The following is an 18,331-nucleotide window of genomic DNA, read 5'->3' as shown; positions in this document are numbered from 1 at the left end:
TGCTGGTACGTGCGTGCATGCGTGCGTGGGTGCGTTTGTGTGTGTGTGTGTGTGTGTGTGTGTGTGTGTGTGTGTGTGTGTGTGTGTGTGTGGCCGCTTTTACTCTGTAAAATCCGCCAATTTCGCCATATGCTTTCAACTATGTGCCCCTATCGGTTGGTGCATGCTGATACATTATAACTCTATGATAAAATGGCCACCGATCGGATTAAAACGCTTCTTATTGAACAATGCGGAAGATACAGGTGCTTATACCCATTCGAATATATATTTCAAATATAAACATTTATGTAGACGTTAAGGTTGTAAATGGGGAAAAGTGCATAAAACAGGTTGAAGTTCCGTCATGACAGACGAGCGCAATGTGAACCATGGCTAAATAGTCTCATATATTTAATAATACGTCAACTATCCGAGGGCGAGTAAATGATTGCGTTCTCCCATAGCAAGCCCTTTTGCACTTCAATGCTCTGTACTACAGCACCTGGAACATGGCTTTAGCTTATAGGTAAATTGAGATTGCAGTGTGTGCAATGGCTTTATTTAGTTTGTGAATGAGGTTGGGTGTGTGGGAGACCAATTATCCTGGCAACAGTGCTGTTTATGAATGTGAGTTATGCCCGGTTAGTAACTGATAACATGTTAGAGAAGCATATGGAACAATACAGGTCCAGTATTCAGATATCAGATATCAGCCAATATTGTTCATTCATCCCAAATAAAAAATGATTTTGTCTGAGCTCTGATGCATATGCATTGATATGGACAGTCTTGACATTGTCCTTGAGTGTTTAGCTTCCGCTTGGGACTTCATCACTCTTGACACTGACTCATATGAGTCATATGCTAATGCCACTTGGCTCAATAGATGCAGTGCCTTAATTTCACAATAAACATATTTGGATGTTTATCGATTCTACTTTAGCTGCTTATTTTCCATGAACAGTATGTGATTAACTTGCATTATATTTAGATTTAGATTTTAAACAGAGGACATGGTGGATTTGATGACAATGAGTTCCTGACTTTGCTTCTTTTTTTTATCCCACGATTTTTGTAACCCATTTTTCACCCCTGTGTCAATTATCTAATGTGATCCTGGGCTCTACACACCCTCCGCCAACCTGGGGAGAGCAACGGACTTGAACTCATGCTTCCTTATGTATGAGTGTCCAAGTTGCTCCTTTACACCTGACAGGGGGGAGTTTCCCTGGTTGGACGTAGCGCGTGGAAGGAACACGTTATTCCAACCAGTTCCTTTCCCCTCCATCAGGCGGCTGGCCAGGGGGAGGCAGTTTAGAGACCAGGATTACTGCATGTTTTTTGTGAGGGTACCTACCCTAGGGGACACGGGGAGAACATGCAAACTCCACACAGAATTTGTGGAGTTTGCTTCTTTATATCCACCATTTAAAACAAAACGATGCCTATACCACTTACAACAGAATTTCCCTGTACAGCGTAATCCAGAATGTTCATTTAACACTCTGGATTTTATTGTATGCAAGGAGATGGATCGATAATGGAAGTTTGAGTATAAACCCAGGCTTTCACTCATTGCTTTTGGAAATTCAACATAGCGAAAGCTCAAAAGACAGCACCGCTGGGGCTGGTCCAGTGACCATGCAGCTAATAAGCCAGAAACAATTCACACACACTCAAATAAACCTGCATTCACAGGCGTCTCTCCATTTCTCAGCTAACTCAGAGAGTGTACAAATGTAACTAAACGATCCAAATTAATTGTATAAATGACTCAAACATTCACTGAAAAAAAGCTACTCAAACATATGCTGCAATATCGTGTGAAAGACTTTGCACAATTTGTGCTCCGCTGATTTTATTTAATGACAAAGTGGGACTATTCTCCTAAACTACATTTGGAATTTCAGTTTAGTGTATAGGTTAATTAATAATCTAGTCTTGAAGATTGCAAATCTATCTGTATTGTCATGATGGAACATCCTCACCCCTCTCTGCCCCAAAACCAACCCTGGAATCCACCGTTGTCTGTTGCAATTGTCACAGAATAGAACAAGCCTATTTATGGCATCAAATTTAACTCACAATATAATGCAATTAAGCTTCAAACTATGTTTCCTCACAAAACAGTGTTGAACACTGAGAATAATTGCTTTATGTCATTTTTGGAATGAACGCCTCGATATGCATGGACACAGTAAATTAAGTAATGCCAAAATAAGGCAGTAAATTAACTCCCAACGTACATTATAAGATGCAAAAATGTGAATATGGGCTGTGAAATGTGGTGTCTTTAGACTGCTCTACTAGGATCCATATAATCATGTTTACAATTTGCAGGCGGTTCAGCATTTGACTCCAATGTTTCGTATCTCCACACCGCAATGTCACCCAGATGTGCAATGCTGGGGTGTATGTATGCCAGAGGGACATAGACAATTGTGTGAGATTCTGTAAAATCAAGCTTTGCTGGCTTGATGTTTTGGCAGAGAATGCTTGTGGTGACTGGTGAGTCGTGGTCCTTTTGTTGTAGCTTGCAGGTCTGCATGCGTCAGAGTTACTGAAAGAGACTGAGGGAACATCTGTCTGTCTTTATCCCCCCCTCCTCTCTTCACAGCACTCCCACTGTGCTGCAGAATACACAAAGTAAAATCTGGGATGTTGACTTAATTCTTGAGAGTGAAAAGATGGACCCTTATGGAGCCTAAAATCAACACTCTGGATTTGACTGAGCAGCAGGCACAGTCACAGCCCATGTCCATCCCACCATGGGGCGTACTGACTGACTGACTGACTGACTGACTGAATGAATTAACCCATTTTGGGCGGGAACCCCTTTTTGCATCATGTCATGCTTTAGCTATTGAAAAATAGCAGATCTACAAGCTCATAGCGACCTACGAGCTTGTAGGTCTGCTATTTTTGAAAAATCGAAGAGCGACTGACATAGAAACATAGCTTTTTCAGAAAACTGTCAGGATTCAGAAGACATTTTTAGAATCTGATCTCAGGTCAGAATGGTTTGGCTGGCTGGTTGGCTTTTAGACATACTACAGCTGCTGGGTGGAGCAAAGTGTTCCTCTAGTAGCTAGATTCTGCCTCCTTCTATTTGCAAACATACTCATCATGTCCCCCAAATGAGATGAGGGGATGGTCTATATTGAAGGATACTACCACGGTCTGAAAGCACTTCATTTATTGACTCCAGGAATGTGTACACATCATGGCGTGCTCACCGTGCTGTATCTGTGTCATTTTAAATACTTTATAATTAGTTGGACAACCTAAACCATTAAGCTCCTATGAAAGTAATGTAATTGGGGCGAGTAAATCCCTGAGCCGCTTACGTAATCGACTAATCACAGACAACTTGCTTTCTGATCCTCCTAGTACCAGTTATTGTACAAATCGTTCATGCTCTGTTATCTTTGAGAATGAAGGTTTTTAAGAATTAATGAAATTTCTTGCAGTGAAAAGCCATTCTTCTTAGGTTTTAGTGAGTTCCTAGACTAAATTCTCTTTCTAAAAAGAATCTTCTATTGAGAGAACGTTCTGCTTATCACCACTATAGATCCTTGTGAAGCAGTGCTGGAGGACGTTCTACTTTGTTGTGTATTTTTAGTGTAAGAGGAGCCATGCGCTCCCTTCCCTGTGACAAGGGCAAGATTCATAATTTCTGTGCCCTCAAATTGCATTACAGGAAAGCCTATAGCCCAAGAGCACAGCCTATAGCCAGAGGGACGAGGCCACAGTCTATTGTTAACCATAGATGATAGATTCTTGGTGTAATCAGAGCTTGGTTTGTTATTTTGAAGGGGGCTTTGCTGCTTTTCAAAGCCTTTTTTATCTGAAACAACATGCACTGGTAATGAAGATCTAGCTGTGCAAGCAATTTGATATAATTCTTCATGAACTTGCAACAGCAAATGCTATAGGCCCAATTCTGTGCTCTTCAGGAGGAGTGGTTCATTTAGTTATAAAAGCTTTGGAGGAAATGATAGCGGAGAGCTTTGATTGATGTCTAATTATGTTCAGAGGCCCTTGCCTCAGTAAGTGGTCTGGGAAAGGAAATGAGTACAAGGACATCTTGATGAAAAATAATAAAAAATAAGAAGCTATTGTATAGCTTCCTTCAGGTGTAAAAAGTGGTTGACGTATATTTTCTGGCTACTTAAAGAGAGAATAGAACGGACGACGGTGCAGGCAGAATGAAAGTTTCCAGAAGTAACATATTTAAGCTATATTAATTGTGAATTGTGGTTCCAATATACATCATGTCATTTGTAGATTATGTATCTTTTGTTAGTACACATTTACTGTAACCACTTTATCCCATGTATATTTTGTCATACGATGAATAGCAAAATGAATGATCTACAAGCTCACAATTCATTGCATTGTGTTGTGAGCTTTCACAGACATTTTTTAAAGAACTCCTTTTTATTTCATTTCATTATTTTAGAGTGAATGGATTTTTCCTTTTCAGAAAACACTCATGCACGCAATTACAGTATCTGTACAGTACTGTATACCGTAGTTCTATGACTTTGACTTGTGCTGTTTATTTTAGCAGTGAAGTAATTTTCTGCTATGTTTGTGAGAGGGGAAGATGTTATGTCACTCTGAATAAACGTGCTCTGGCCATCAATCACATGTCAGCTTACAAACATTTCACTTCTTGCCGCTCGTGGTTCTATAATCGTATTCTACTGATGTCATTAGTGTGTTGAAGCTTGAATGATGATTACAGCCGTAGGCTGTTGAATACATGGATAATAATTTGCTGCATGTTGTGTGGATAAATCAAGTACTCTACGCCTTTAAGGCAAAGGTGTATTTATGAGGCCTCATTAGTCATTACTGCTTCACACCTCACATTCTGCTCTTAAAGCTGCAATCCATATGCTTTTGTGAGTTTTTTGAGTAAATGGTTATTTTGGCAAATCTGTAGTATCTTAGCTAATATTTAACTACAATATAACTAACCCAAATGCTGTGGCATGAGCAGCTTTAAGTCCACTCATTTACTGAATTCCAATTAGGTTTAGGATATGATATTTTCAAACAGATAATTGAAGGTATAGTTACATTGAGAAAACAGCATAGGACCACACCCTTACCTGGTGCAATTTACACATCTGACCTTGATATTGTGGTGCTTCTAGGGAGCCGTAATCGCGAAGCGACTTGAGAAATTGACCTGGGAGATACGCACCGGCGAAGTTGTAAGGGGGAAGGCACTTTTAGGCTGTCACGATTCCGAAATAAAAAAGTGGACGATACAATTCAATACGATACAAATAATTGTAATTAACGATTTAATTGTGCCAATGACATCAGACCCACCCTCCCTGGCAGGAGCAGAGCGTGAAATTGAGCAGAAAATGAGCAGAGGAAATTCTGTTCTGTACTGAGACTGAGTGACTGAGTAAAGCTGTGTTTGTTCTGACGTTGAACCGTGTCACCGAGAGGGCAGAAAACAGCACGGTCATATTGTGACCCATGCAGTGATAAGCTGGAGTCAGTGGCCCCATGAAGTGAAAGGAGTTCAGTCAGATAACTCACGAATAGATGTAACCAATATTTATTATAGAATCAGAATACAAGTGTGCATATATTATATTATCTTGGCGTTCGGCTCTGCTGCAATTTTCTCCCTGCTCGGCACAATTAAACACCATCATTAAACATAAAGAGCAGGGAGATGGATATACAATAACAATCCCCCGCGGGGAACAGAAATAACAGAGCCCACCGGTGGTGCCACCGGTGGGAGCAAACAACAACCAGGAACCATATGCAGAGGAAGGCAGGAAGAATGCCTGCAGTCTAGGTGAGCTTAAATACCCCACCCAATTGGTCAGCTGACTGCCACATCAGTGTATGACGTGTGGGTCTTGCAAACACTGTATACACCCACATAGAAATGCAGCATATTAACCCCTCGAATACATTAATGTCCCTTGAGCAAAATTCTTTAGGGCCACTTCTTTGTAACCTGACTCCGCCAGATAGGGCAGCAGAGAGTGCACTGGGTTCCCCCCCTCCTGCTCCCATCTGGGAACTCTCAGGCAGACTAGATGCTCCGGCCACCAAACGGCCTGGCCAATCAGCGGCCCACCAAACGGCCTGGCCAATCAGCGGGAACCCAGTGCACTCTCTGCTGCCCTATCTGGCGGAGTCAGGTTAACTTCTTTGAGCATAACAAGCAAACACACATCCAAGTCCCAAATGCACTAGAAACGCTTACTTTTGTTAGTAATGAGAATGAGAGACTATAATTGAGCTGTGCATAAAATGCACCATACTTTATTTAGCTCACTGAGTGCACCACAAAGTATTACATTTACTTATAGTATTTTTACTTTATTTATTTTGGTGCTATTTAATTTACTTTATATACATATACTTGATATAGTTTGCACTGTTTGCATAAATCTTTGCAAGTATTAAAGTTGTCAGATTTGGAATTATATTTATTTCTTTCAGATACATTTTCGACATGAATATAACCATATTATAACCATATAAAACGAAATGGGAGTTAAATACTGCAATTTGTAAAAAAAGAAATTACTCCTAACGTCATTGAAGTGGGACTCATAAAGTTTCCCTGGGACCCATCTAAAAGACCCCCCCCCCCCATTCTTACATTGAAAACCAATTTACATCACTGCACAATGAGGCCTCTCCAAATTATCCAGAATGCCGCAGCACGCTTAGTCTTCAACCAATCGTAGTCTGAAGACTCACCTCTTTAGACTCCACCTTAGACTTGAAGGCAGATGGGACACCGGCTGAAGTTACAGATGTGTTGATAATGGAGGTAATGAAGTGGAGAAGATCGGGTGCAATGGTCTGGAAGATTGGGGAGGGGATGGGGGTCAAGAGGACAGGTGGTGGAGGTCACTAGTTTTAGGACCTTGTCTGCTTTGGGACCTCGTCTGCATTGGGTGAGTCTGAGTCAGACACTTCTTTATGGGGAAGATGGGAAAAGGAGCTGCTGATGTCATCAACCTTCTAAAAGTATGTGTCAAAAGCGTCAGCTGAGAGAGATGAAGGTGGGGTGGGGGGGATTAAGGATGGAGGAGAAAGAAATCAGAAATGTTATAGGTTAGTTATTTTCAGCTACTGTATCTCAGTCTAGTCTATTGCTTTTAGAAACAACTTAATTTCTGTATAGTAGATTTGTCCCTTGTTTTGTTTTCTTTCTTGTTTCGTTTTTTCCATGTTTTTTGTATTTTAATTTCATTTTTATTATTGTTATTATGCTTTAACGGTGCTGTCTTCTATGTATGTGGGTTTGTATGTGGGGATGGGGGAGGGTTGTGGACGGGTGGTATGTGTATTTTGTGAATTGTTTTAAATAAAAATTAAATATATAAAAATGAAAAAAAGCAGATGAGATAGTGGAGAGAAAGGTTGGGTTTGCAGTGTCATGTGAGAGAGAGGGGAAGGAATACGGGGAGGGTAGAGAGGAGAGTATGGATGAACTCGAAAGCATCAAAAGTAGTAGATCTGCAAGCTCGAAACGCTGCTACTTTTTCTACTTTCGTTGGTTTTTAATTTGAATCCTGAAAAGTGCAAAGGGTTTCCACCCTGACAGAGACGATATACAACACACATTATGTTGGCAAAATTTACAAGCTAAGGGACGAAGACAGATTGATAACTTCTAACCCCAAACAAGGCTCATGAACGAACAGGAAAAAGACAATTAAGCTTGGAAACTCATATCACTTGTAAGTATAAATCATAGTTTAAGGAGGATTTACACAAGATGCATATGATGCGGAACATCTCCACTACACAAGCCACATCCCATATAAGAGCAGTAGACGCAAGTGGACCCGACATAGACCAGATGCGTAATTTGTCCAGATCCGCTTGTGTCTAATACGCTTGTATAGAATGCGGCACATGCACGGCTTCCATTCCGGATTCCTATTGGAAAAACGTGTTATAAAACGCTATGCATGTTCCTCTGCGCTTCCATCCAGAGACATGCTCTGGACTTAAATTTAGCTGACCCTGCTTCAATCAGATCAGGGATAAAGGCTAACGTTGTGTTGAGCATGTCAGTGCAGAGCAAAGGAGGTGAGTCGAGAGACAGAGCTCATTAGCATATCCCCGACACACCACCTCTTTCATCCTGCCGTTCTGAGCCATCTCGAGAACTGCTGATGATGGAACTATTTTCACAACCTCCACTCGATACCATTGACATGCCACATGCTTAGTTAAATAACAACGTAATAGCTTGCAAGACCAGGAATCCTATGAGCAAATGAGCATTCAAGTTGCACTTGTCTTAGGAGGATAAGCCTGTGTGAGTTTCTGATATGAGCTTTGTGGTCGTGTGCATGTGTGCTTAAGTCTGCTCTCCTATGCACAAATGCTGCTGGGGAGCAGATAACAGTATGAAATGCTGTTATTTCCTAATCTTATTCCTGTTCCCTCATGGTTTCAGTTAAATGCCTTGACCTTGAGATTCATCTCTATGATTTGTGTCGTGGTGAGACTGCAGGGGTTGTAATCATATAATTATATTATCATCACAGCGTTATCTCATTTCCATCCAAACCTTACATGTGGGAATTGGGATATTGCCCTATACAGCTAAGAAAGATGTTGGCAGAACTTGGCACTTGGCAGTACATTCTAAGTGATAATTATTTCACTGGTGAATTGAAATATCATCTGTGTTAGTTCACCATGTTCTTGTAGACCTTGTAGCAAACAAGTAAGTTGAAACGATGTGATATGCTGCAGTATTGTATACGGACTTGTATCCTGTAAACCACAAGTGACAGTATTGTGCAATGTTGTAAACTTGTCATGGTTTCTAAAGCTGTACTGACAGCCTTTTGAAACAGCTGTAAGGGCTTGTTTACCCCTCCCAGCTGGAAACTGTGATCTCAGCTCACTTTGCATAGACGATAGACCCCTTGAAATCCCTGCTTGACGAGGACAGTCAGTGCTCTGCAGTCTGCACTACGTGTTCAGCCTCTCCGTGTCCATGCGGCGGGACAAATCACTGTAGGCAGCCACAGCACACAAGTGGTTTCTCGGATGCCATTCTAAAAAACACTAAAGCGAATCAACTAAACCTGTTCATTGCTGCAAGTCAAGAATGCATCGTTATGCTGGAAGCAGTCAGGTGATTCTGCCAGTCAAACTGATCGACCCTCATTAGATTGATGCATTGCAGCTTGTATGGTCAGCCTGCACAAAAAAGCATCAGTGTTAATTTAACCATTTGTAATTCACAGAGTGTACAAATGGACCCACGAGGGTCCTGTAAACCACAAGCGACCCACAAGAGTCCATTGGATTACATTCGTACGCTCTCAGAGTGAAATGAACACTCTGGGTTTTACAGTGCGGCTGTCACCCCCCTAGCTGCGGTGTGACAAACTGGTCCAGTAATCACAGTGGTTGCTGCTGCTCTCCGGCTCTCTATGTTGCCTGCCACTGGTATTAGAACCCATCATTAGAGCCACATCCCCTCCAGATGGCTCCTGCCTCTTCTGTTCTCAATTGAATTGTCCTGTGTTTAGACTGTCCTCTGAGCTGCTCTTATTCCATTTTCACATCTTAATGTTTTTTTACTGTAGTAAACAAAACCTAATTCAATACAGGCCAGCCTTTCTGTATGGACCAGGATGGTGGTTAAAAGGAGCACTTGTTAACTGTATGGTCCGCTGTGGGGGTAGAAAGGGTACTGCACATGATAGAAACGTCTCTGTGGAATTGAATGTGACCAAGTGAGCTGTTGTTGTTCTTGTTGTTGTTAGCCACAGTTCATCTCCCCAGTCTCAGAGATGGATCTGTCTGTGCTTGAACGCTGAGCTAATGAGGAACTGGCGTTCACAGGAGTGTTTGCCAATGGAGCCCAGTGAAAAATGGCCTCTCACACTGCTGTAAGCTCAGGGATTATGATTATACTCTGGGGCTTCTTCGTGTGGCTTCTTCAGTACTTACTTTGTGGAGTGACTGATGCTGTGCTGGGCTCACAAAAGACACTAAAGTGATTTTTTTGGGTTTGTTATAGGTTGTTATAATTAATCAGGAGTTGTGTGTGTGTGTGTGTGTGTGTGTGTGTGTGTGTGTGTGTGTGTGTGTGTGTGTGTGTGTGTGTGTGTGTGCGTGTGCGCGCGCGCGTGTGCGTGCGCGTACGTACGTACGTACGTGCTTGCTGGTGTGTACGTGCGTGTGGTCTGCCTTGCTGTCAGCTTGCATAGTCTCAAGCTGATCAACTACGAGTGTCTGTGACTCAGCTGGGTGACAAAGGATCAGTGGGGCTCCTCCGCCAGCCTGTATGGAGGAGGGCCCACGCAGCGCCCTGCGTCTTTGTGCCTGTCTCTGCCACTTTGTGTGGAGAGAAACCCAGGCAAGCAGGCACTTGGTGGGGGGCCACATGGGAGGAGGATGGTGGCCATGGCCGTGAAAGAGCCTCAGCCAGTGGGGAGTTCATTCACAACTCCTTCTTATAAACTTCACTCCTCCCAACTCTCGACGTTCTCCGCTATGTGGGGTTTGGAATCCGCACGAAAGGGAAGCTATTGTCTAATGTCTATATGTTCAGGCTGTGAATTCAGTATAACAATCAATTTAATTGTCACATCACACTATTACAGGTGTAAAAGAGTGGGTGAAATCTTTTTTTGTTTGTGAATAGAGAACAAAAGAACAAAGAAAGATTACAGAATCCAGCTGCACATGGTCATGAGTAGGCCTAGAGCTTTGTGTCGAGTATACGGTAGAAGTCTAGAGTTGAATGCTGAACTGTAGTCCACAAGCTTCTGTTGTATCTGTTGCCCTCATCCAGGTGAGGGAGGGGAGGCCGGTGTGCATGTTCAGTGGATCTGTTTTGAAAATATGCAAAATGCCATGGGTTCAGAGTGGCACGTACGCCGTGGCAGGCAGCATGGAACAAATGTAGTCCCTCACCAATCTGTCAAAGTATTTACTGACAACTTCAGACATGCTTCTTGGAGTCCTTGGGGACATTTTGAGGCCTGTGGGGACCACAACCTGGGAGAGAGAGCTAGGTTTATGATATCCGAATACACTCTCACCAACTGATGTCCTGTCCTTGTCTTCTACAAGGACAACTTAACCCATTTTCAACCTATCTTCATTATCACTATTCACTAGTTTTGCACGGGCCAACGGGTCGGGCTGAGCCAAGTCAAGAGTAAGACATTTAACTATTGACGAGGTGGGTTGGGGCGGGATAAATAATGTATAATAGAATTTCACTTGTCCTGCGAGGAAGTGTGGTAAACAATTCAAGAGTGCACACTGCAGCCTATTGGACTGTTGTGGAGCTGTGTGCTCAGCTGGGCTTCACCACTTCCACGGTCGGCCTTACTCTGCACACAGCACGCGTGCGACAAATTAATGTCAAGTTTAAAGAAGAACAGTTATACCGCCATTCCTATTCCTTGTCCCAGATGGCATTTTGGTCAAAACAGCGTTTTTTTGACGGCACTGAGCCGGCGATGTGGAGCTCTCCAGAGCCCCGATTTGGATTCACATTGTAAACAAGGCCTGTCTCGGCTCCGTTGAGCGTCCTAGGATAATCTACTTCCGGTAGACTGGAACTGTGGCTTTTCAAAATAAGAGCTCGACTGGAAAAAATGCTGGCGTGAATTAGATAATTAGGTCCTGTATAGTAATCTTATACTATAAAGAAACTAATTACATTTACTCAAGTACTGTACTTATTCTGATGCAAATTACTTTTGTACTTTTTCTCAAGTCATATTTTGAACACAGTTTATATTGTAGTATTGCTACTTTTACTTAAGTAAAAAGTACTTTTTCCACCACATCTGTACACACACTTAATACTATTAGGATTTTGTTGGGAACGTAATGCTCAATCCATTACTTTTCCATTGTGTTTATCACAGGTGTGTGCTGTAGGTTGGTGAGGTCAGTATACCACCCGCCAAGATGGTGGCCTTGTCGCTCAAGATCTGCGTCCGCCAGTGCAACGTGGTGAAGACCATGCAGTTTGAACCATCCACACCTGTGTACGACGCCTGTAGGATCATCAGAGAGAGGGTTCCAGAGGCCCAGACAGGACAAGGTAGCAGATGGCTCCAGCACCTTCAAGTTTCATAACATGATCAAAGTGGGTGGGCTTTAGGGGTGCAACGGTTTATCGAACAAATGGATGATATGGCCGATCCTGCAAGCTCGCAACGAGCTGATCGTCTATTTTTGCAGTATGAAATGCAGCTTAAAGTTGTATTGTTCACCCAAAAAAATACTTTTGAGACCCTGAGGCGAAATGGACATAGTGGCCGAATTTGGTATTGCAGTGTGGGCCCAAACACATGAACGCGCTGGTCCGTTGACTATCATTGTGCACGTTCATGATGACACGTGAACGCTGTTTCATACGTGAACACAAGTGAACACGTGCAATGATAGTCAACGGCAGCACGTTCATGTGTTTGGGCCCAATCCATCCCAGAATGCACTCTGTTCCTACTCGGAAGGAGGAGTGAAATCGCCTCATGCGCTTTAGAGCAACTTAATGCAAGTGGATGGGAGGAGAACTTGGGTGCCGTCTCTATTCATATATACTCTAAGCCGTTAACAGCAAGGTAAATGAAGCTCAGTCTTCATTCACTTTCTCACATCGCGTCGGCAGGGTCTCGAACTAAATCACTCCCAAAAACCTTTATTCCTCCCTTTTTTTTTTTTTTCTTTTCTTTTTTAAATTTCTCTCTCACTACAGCTACATCATAGGCCTATAGATAGATGTTATTAATCTATTTCCTGCATTATTTCACCCACGATTTATCCAGTGATAATTAATAATTATAATTGACCCAAATCCACCCAAACTGCGGTTGCGCATATATGTACGGGTATTGTATAAAAAAAGCACTTTTGATTATTAGATGCATTGAAATGGAATCAATAAAATTGATTCTATTTAATTCCAATTCAATAATTGCTTAGAAAATATCGTTGCAGCTCTATTGTTGCATCATCTTACATGCTCTCCCTCTCTGTCCCTTTGTGTTTAGCCTCCGATTATGGCCTCTTCCTGTCCGACGAAGATCCTAGAAAAGGAATCTGGCTGGAGTCTGGAAGAACGTTGGATTACTATATGCTGAGAAATGGGGTACGTTTGAGTTATTTCTGACAAGGGGATCTGGAAATATTCATCCCAGATTCCGGGATTATTCTGCCTCCCTGCATGTCAAGGACGATCAAAGATGACTGCCTGGTTAACTAAACCCTATATATTTCATTGACCGGTGTCCCCCCGGGGCCCCCCTCCTTTTTGTGTGTGTGTGTGACAAATCTCTTTGGTGTAGAGCTCACAACACGGCACATTGTGAGCTTGTAGATCTGCTATTTTTGCTGAACATTCACCTCACCGAATGTTCGCCTATTATGACATGCCCATATTAGGATTTAGGGAGGCTAGGTTTCATGTGGCTAAATCAAATAAAGGCCCTTTATTTTATTTGTTTTTATATTAAAGGGATATACGTGTATATGTTTTCCTTGCCGTGGTTCTCAGGACATCTTGGAGTACAAGAAGAAGCAGAGGCCGCAGAAGATCAAAATGCTGGACGGTGCGGTTAAAACCATTATGGTGGACGACTCCAAAACGGTCGGAGAGCTGCTTGTAACTATATGCAGCAGAATAGGTTAGTGACACTTTCCCCCGATACAGCACACTCCAATCTTGTCATCCCATCGGCCTGGCTTGAATTATTCATCCTCCCGTCTTATTTTTAGTCCAAGGCATATATGCACCATAAACCACACATGAGGGGGAAAAGTCTCCCCCATGTCTCTGCATTTATTCCATAGGCTCAGCTCAAGAAAGCATTTTTATTAAGTATTGGTATTCAAGAACATTTGCTGCACGCGTCATAAAGTTGCAGTTTGTCTTTTTTGTTGGTGGTGTGATTTATCAAGATATATGCAGCTTGCTCCTCCTAAATGATGGAGTGTTGTTGTAGTGAAGGCCTACACTGTACAATAAGGTATTCCTTGAACGGTACTGTACATTTAAATTACTCTAGGCCGCGACCAAGTTCAATTGGGTGTGGAGAAGAGGGACGCGTGTCTGACAGATCTCTTTGTTGGCCGGTGTTTGTATAGAAGCCTTTCTGCTTGGTTTCTTCCCCTTCTCAGAGCTCCAATTTTAGTATGCATTGCTGGATAACAGCATTGCCCCTGTTAGTACCAAGGGCAGGTGGAGACCAAGGAGATAAAGAACAGGAGAAGGAGTAAAGGGGAGAGAATTGATTTTCTCTTGCATGTCGGGTCTGGTCGGCACCTTCTCCTGAGAGCTCTCCTTCATTTACTCTTTCAGGTATCACCAACTACGAGGAGTACTCCGTCATCCAGGAGACGACAGACGACAAGAAGGAGGATGGAATGGGAACGCTAAAGAAGGACAGGACTCTGCTGCGTGACGAGAGGAAGATGGAAAAGCTCAAAGCCAAACTCCACACAGACGATGACTGTAAGTGCTTCCTAAAGACGCCCCACAGTGTGGACCATATCTAGAGATCACTGCCCTTGATGTGTTTTTTTCTTATTATTAATAATTATTAATTAATCGACCCAACAGCATCATCTGAACGTGGGCTTAATCACTTAAGTCAAATTTATAGCTCGGCATATCAAAGTTTAATTAAATTAATACCGTTATCTTTTCCCCAGGGGACATCAATTACATTTTTGAAATGTGTGAATATATAAATCACCCTCTCAACTGTATATAGAGATGGTATCTCTCTTCTCAGCAAAAAGCAGTGCAAACGACGGGCCCCTGTGTGTACCGTCAAGAAGTTCACATGGCTGTGATTAATCTGGCAGATTGTCTAAGTATATCCATCAGACAGTATGTCTGTGTCTATCTGTCATCATCATTCATTTTGCCATTGATTCATTCATTCTTCCTCTGATAAAGGCGTATTTGACAACATATCCACTTCTGTGATAGATATAATGTAGTACTTTAATGAATGAAGTGGAAAAGGAAAGTCACTTTTGAGGCATCGCAGTTCTTATTTTTCATGTATCTTTCAACAACATCAGACAAAAGGAGTCAGCAAAATCCTCATGGTCCATTTCTTTTTAGGTCATATTGGCCATTAATAATTTGAAGTCTTTGCTGTGTGTGTGTGTGTGTGTGTGTGTGTGTGTGTGTGTGTGTTTGTGTGTGTGTGGGTGTGTGTGTGTGTGTGTGTGTGTGTGTGTGTGTGTGTGTGTGTGTGTGTGTGTGTGTGTGTGTGTGGGGTAACGTATATATGTTGTTTTGAGAAACTGTGTGTGTGTGTGTGGGATAACGTGTATATATGTTGTTGTGTATGTGTGGGGTAACGTGTATACAGTATATGTTGTTTTGACAGTGAACTGTGTATGTGTGGGGTAACATGTATATATGTTGTTGTGTATGTGTGAGGTAACGTGTATATATGTTGTTGTGTATGTGTGGGGTAACGTGTATATATGTTGTTGTGTATGTGTGAGGTAACATGTATATATGTTGTTGTGTATGTGTGGGGTAACATGTATATATGTTGTTGTGTATGTGTGGGGTAACATGTATATATGTTGTTTTGACAGTGAACTGTGTATGTGTGAGGTAACGTGTATATATGTTGTTGTGTATGTGTGAGGTAACGTGTATATATGTTGTTGTGTATGTGTGGGGTAACATGTATATATGTTGTTGTGTATGTGTGAGGTAACGTGTATATATGTTGTTGTGTATGTGTGAGGTAACATGTATATATGTTGTTGTGTATGTGTGGGGTAACATGTATATATGTTGTTTTGACAGTGAACTGTGTATGTGTGAGGTAACGTGTATATATGTTGTTGTGTATGTGTGAGGTAACGTGTATATATGTTGTTGTGTATGTGTGGGGTAACATGTATATATGTTGTTGTGTATGTGTGAGGTAACGTGTATATATGTTGTTGTGTATGTGTGGGGTAACATGTATATATGTTGTTGTGTATGTGTGGGGTAACATGTATATATGTTGTTGTGTATGTGTGAGGTAACGTGTATATATGTTGTTGTGTATGTGTGAGGTAACATGTATATATGTTGTTGTGTATGTGTGGGGTAACATGTATATATGTTGTGTATGTGTGGGGTAACATGTATATATGTTGTTGTGTATGTGTGAGGTAACGTGTATATATGTTGTTGTGTATGTGTGGGGTAACATGTATATATGTTGTTGTGTATGTGTGGGGTAACATGTATATATGTTGTTGTGTATGTGTGAGGTAACATGTATATATGATGTTGTGTATGTGTGGGGTAACATGTATATATGTTGTTGTGTATGTGTGAGGTAACATGTATATATGTTGTTGTGTATGTGTGGGGTAACATGTATATATGTTGTTGTGTATGTGTGAGGTAACGTGTATATATGTTGTTGTGTATGTGTGGGGTAACATGTATATATGTTGTTGTGTATGTGTGGGGTAACATGTATATATGTTGTTGTGTATGTGTGGGGTAACATGTATATATGTTGTTGTGTATGTGTGGGGTAACATGTATATATGTTGTTGTGTATGTGTGGGGTAACATGTATATATGTTGTTTTGACAGTGAACTGTGTATGTGTGGGGTAACGTGTATATATGTTGTTTTGACAGTGAACTGTGTATGTGTGGGGTAACGTGTATATATGTTGTTGTGTATGTGTGGGGTAACATGTATATATGTTGTTGTGTATGTGTGGGGTAACGTGTATATATGTTGTTGTGTATGTGTGGGGTAACATGTATATATGTTGTTGTGTATGTGTGGGGTAACATGTATATATGTTGTTGTGTATGTGTGGGGTAACATGTATATATGTTGTTGTGTATGTGTGGGGTAACGTGTATATATGTTGTTGTGTATGTGTGGGGTAACGTGTATATATGTTGTTGTGTATGTGTGGGGTAACGTGTATGTGTGGGGTAACGTGTATATATGTTGTTTTGACAGTGAAGTGTGTATGTGTGGGGTAACGTGTATATATGTTGTTTTGACAGTGAAGTGTGTATGTGTGGGGTAACGTGTATATATGTTGTTTTGACAGTGAAGTGTGTATGTGTGGGGTAACATGTATATATGTTGTTTTGACAGTGAAGTGTGTATGTGTGGGGTAACGTGTATATATGTTGTTTTGACAGTGAAGTGTGTATGTGTGGGGTAACGTGTATATATGTTGTTTTGACAGTGAAGTGTGTATGTGTGGGGTAACGTGTATATATGTTGTTTTGACAGTGAAGTGTGTATGTGTGGGGTAACGTGTATATATGTTGTTTTGACAGTGAAGTGTGTATGTGTGGGGTAACATGTATATATGTTGTTTTGACAGTGAAGTGTGTATGTGTGGGGTAACGTGTATATATGTTGTTTTGACAGTGAAGTGTGTATGTGTGGGGTAACGTGTATATATGTTGTTTTGACAGTGAAGTGTGTATGTGTGGGGTAACATGTATATATGTTGTTTTGACAGTGAACTGTGTATGTGTGGGGTAACGTGTATATATGTTGTTTTGACAGTGAAGTGTGTATGTGTGGGGTAACGTGTATATATGTTGTTTTGACAGTGAAGTGTGTATGTGTGGGGTAACGTGTATATATGTTGTTTTGACAGTGAAGTGTGTATGTGTGGGGTAACGTGTATATATGTTGTTTTGACAGTGAACTGTGTATGTGTGGGGTAACGTGTATATATGTTGTTCTGACAGTGAACTGGCTGGACCACAGCAGGACGTTCAGGGAGCAAGGCGTAGAGGAGAGTGAGACCCTGCTGCTCAGGCGCAAGTTCTTCTACTCGGACCAGAACGTTGATTCGCGGGACCCTGTCCAACTAAACCTACTCTATGTTCAGGTAAACTTATCTCTTATTACATTTGAGAGAATTCCACGCCCACAATGCAAATAAACACAATTGCAAATGGTAACGTAGCTTTGTGTGCAATTCTGATCGCCAAGTCATATACCATGACGTACAGGTATGCGGAGCATGCAGAAGCGCCGTTTACGTGAGATTCTAGTTTAAATACATACACATACGTACTGTATACGCACACGTGCACACACACACACACACACACACACACACACACACACACATACAATGCTATCTTCCTCCACTTTGAGGGGCACTTCTGTTGCACACGACTGTCTTGTCATCTGTGTTGAAGGCCAAGACCTTAGTTTTCTTTATGTTCAGCTGAAGTCCCACTCCTAGGCATTCTGTTTTGACTGCCAACATGAGCGCACAGGTTTGCTCAGCAGTGTTTTGAAGTGAGCGTGATGTCGCTGGCC

At 41.7% G+C, this 18,331-nt stretch overlaps 1 protein-coding gene across 2 annotated transcripts in view; it reads left to right on the top strand.

Annotated features, from left to right (window-relative positions):
- The window catches only part of tln2b (talin 2b), a 132,332-nt gene that overhangs the window by 32,202 nt on the left and 81,799 nt on the right, over positions 1-18,331 (top strand). For both annotated transcript variants that reach the window (XM_083763645.1, XM_083763646.1), the window contains exons 2-6: positions 11,904-12,082; positions 13,035-13,132; positions 13,538-13,667; positions 14,342-14,494; positions 17,749-17,891. In XM_083763645.1, the coding sequence (XP_083619771.1) occupies positions 11,947-12,082; positions 13,035-13,132; positions 13,538-13,667; positions 14,342-14,494; positions 17,749-17,891 (660 nt within the window). In that variant the 5' untranslated portion in view covers positions 11,904-11,946. The remainder of the gene's footprint in view (positions 1-11,903; positions 12,083-13,034; positions 13,133-13,537; positions 13,668-14,341; positions 14,495-17,748; positions 17,892-18,331) is intronic.

The sequence above is a fragment of the Protomyctophum parallelum genome (genome assembly GCF_964188405.1).
Source record: "Protomyctophum parallelum genome assembly, chromosome: 4".
In the NCBI taxonomy this organism is placed as follows: domain Eukaryota; kingdom Metazoa; phylum Chordata; class Actinopteri; order Myctophiformes; family Myctophidae; genus Protomyctophum; species Protomyctophum parallelum.
This window is presented reverse-complemented; position numbering and strand designations above follow the sequence as displayed.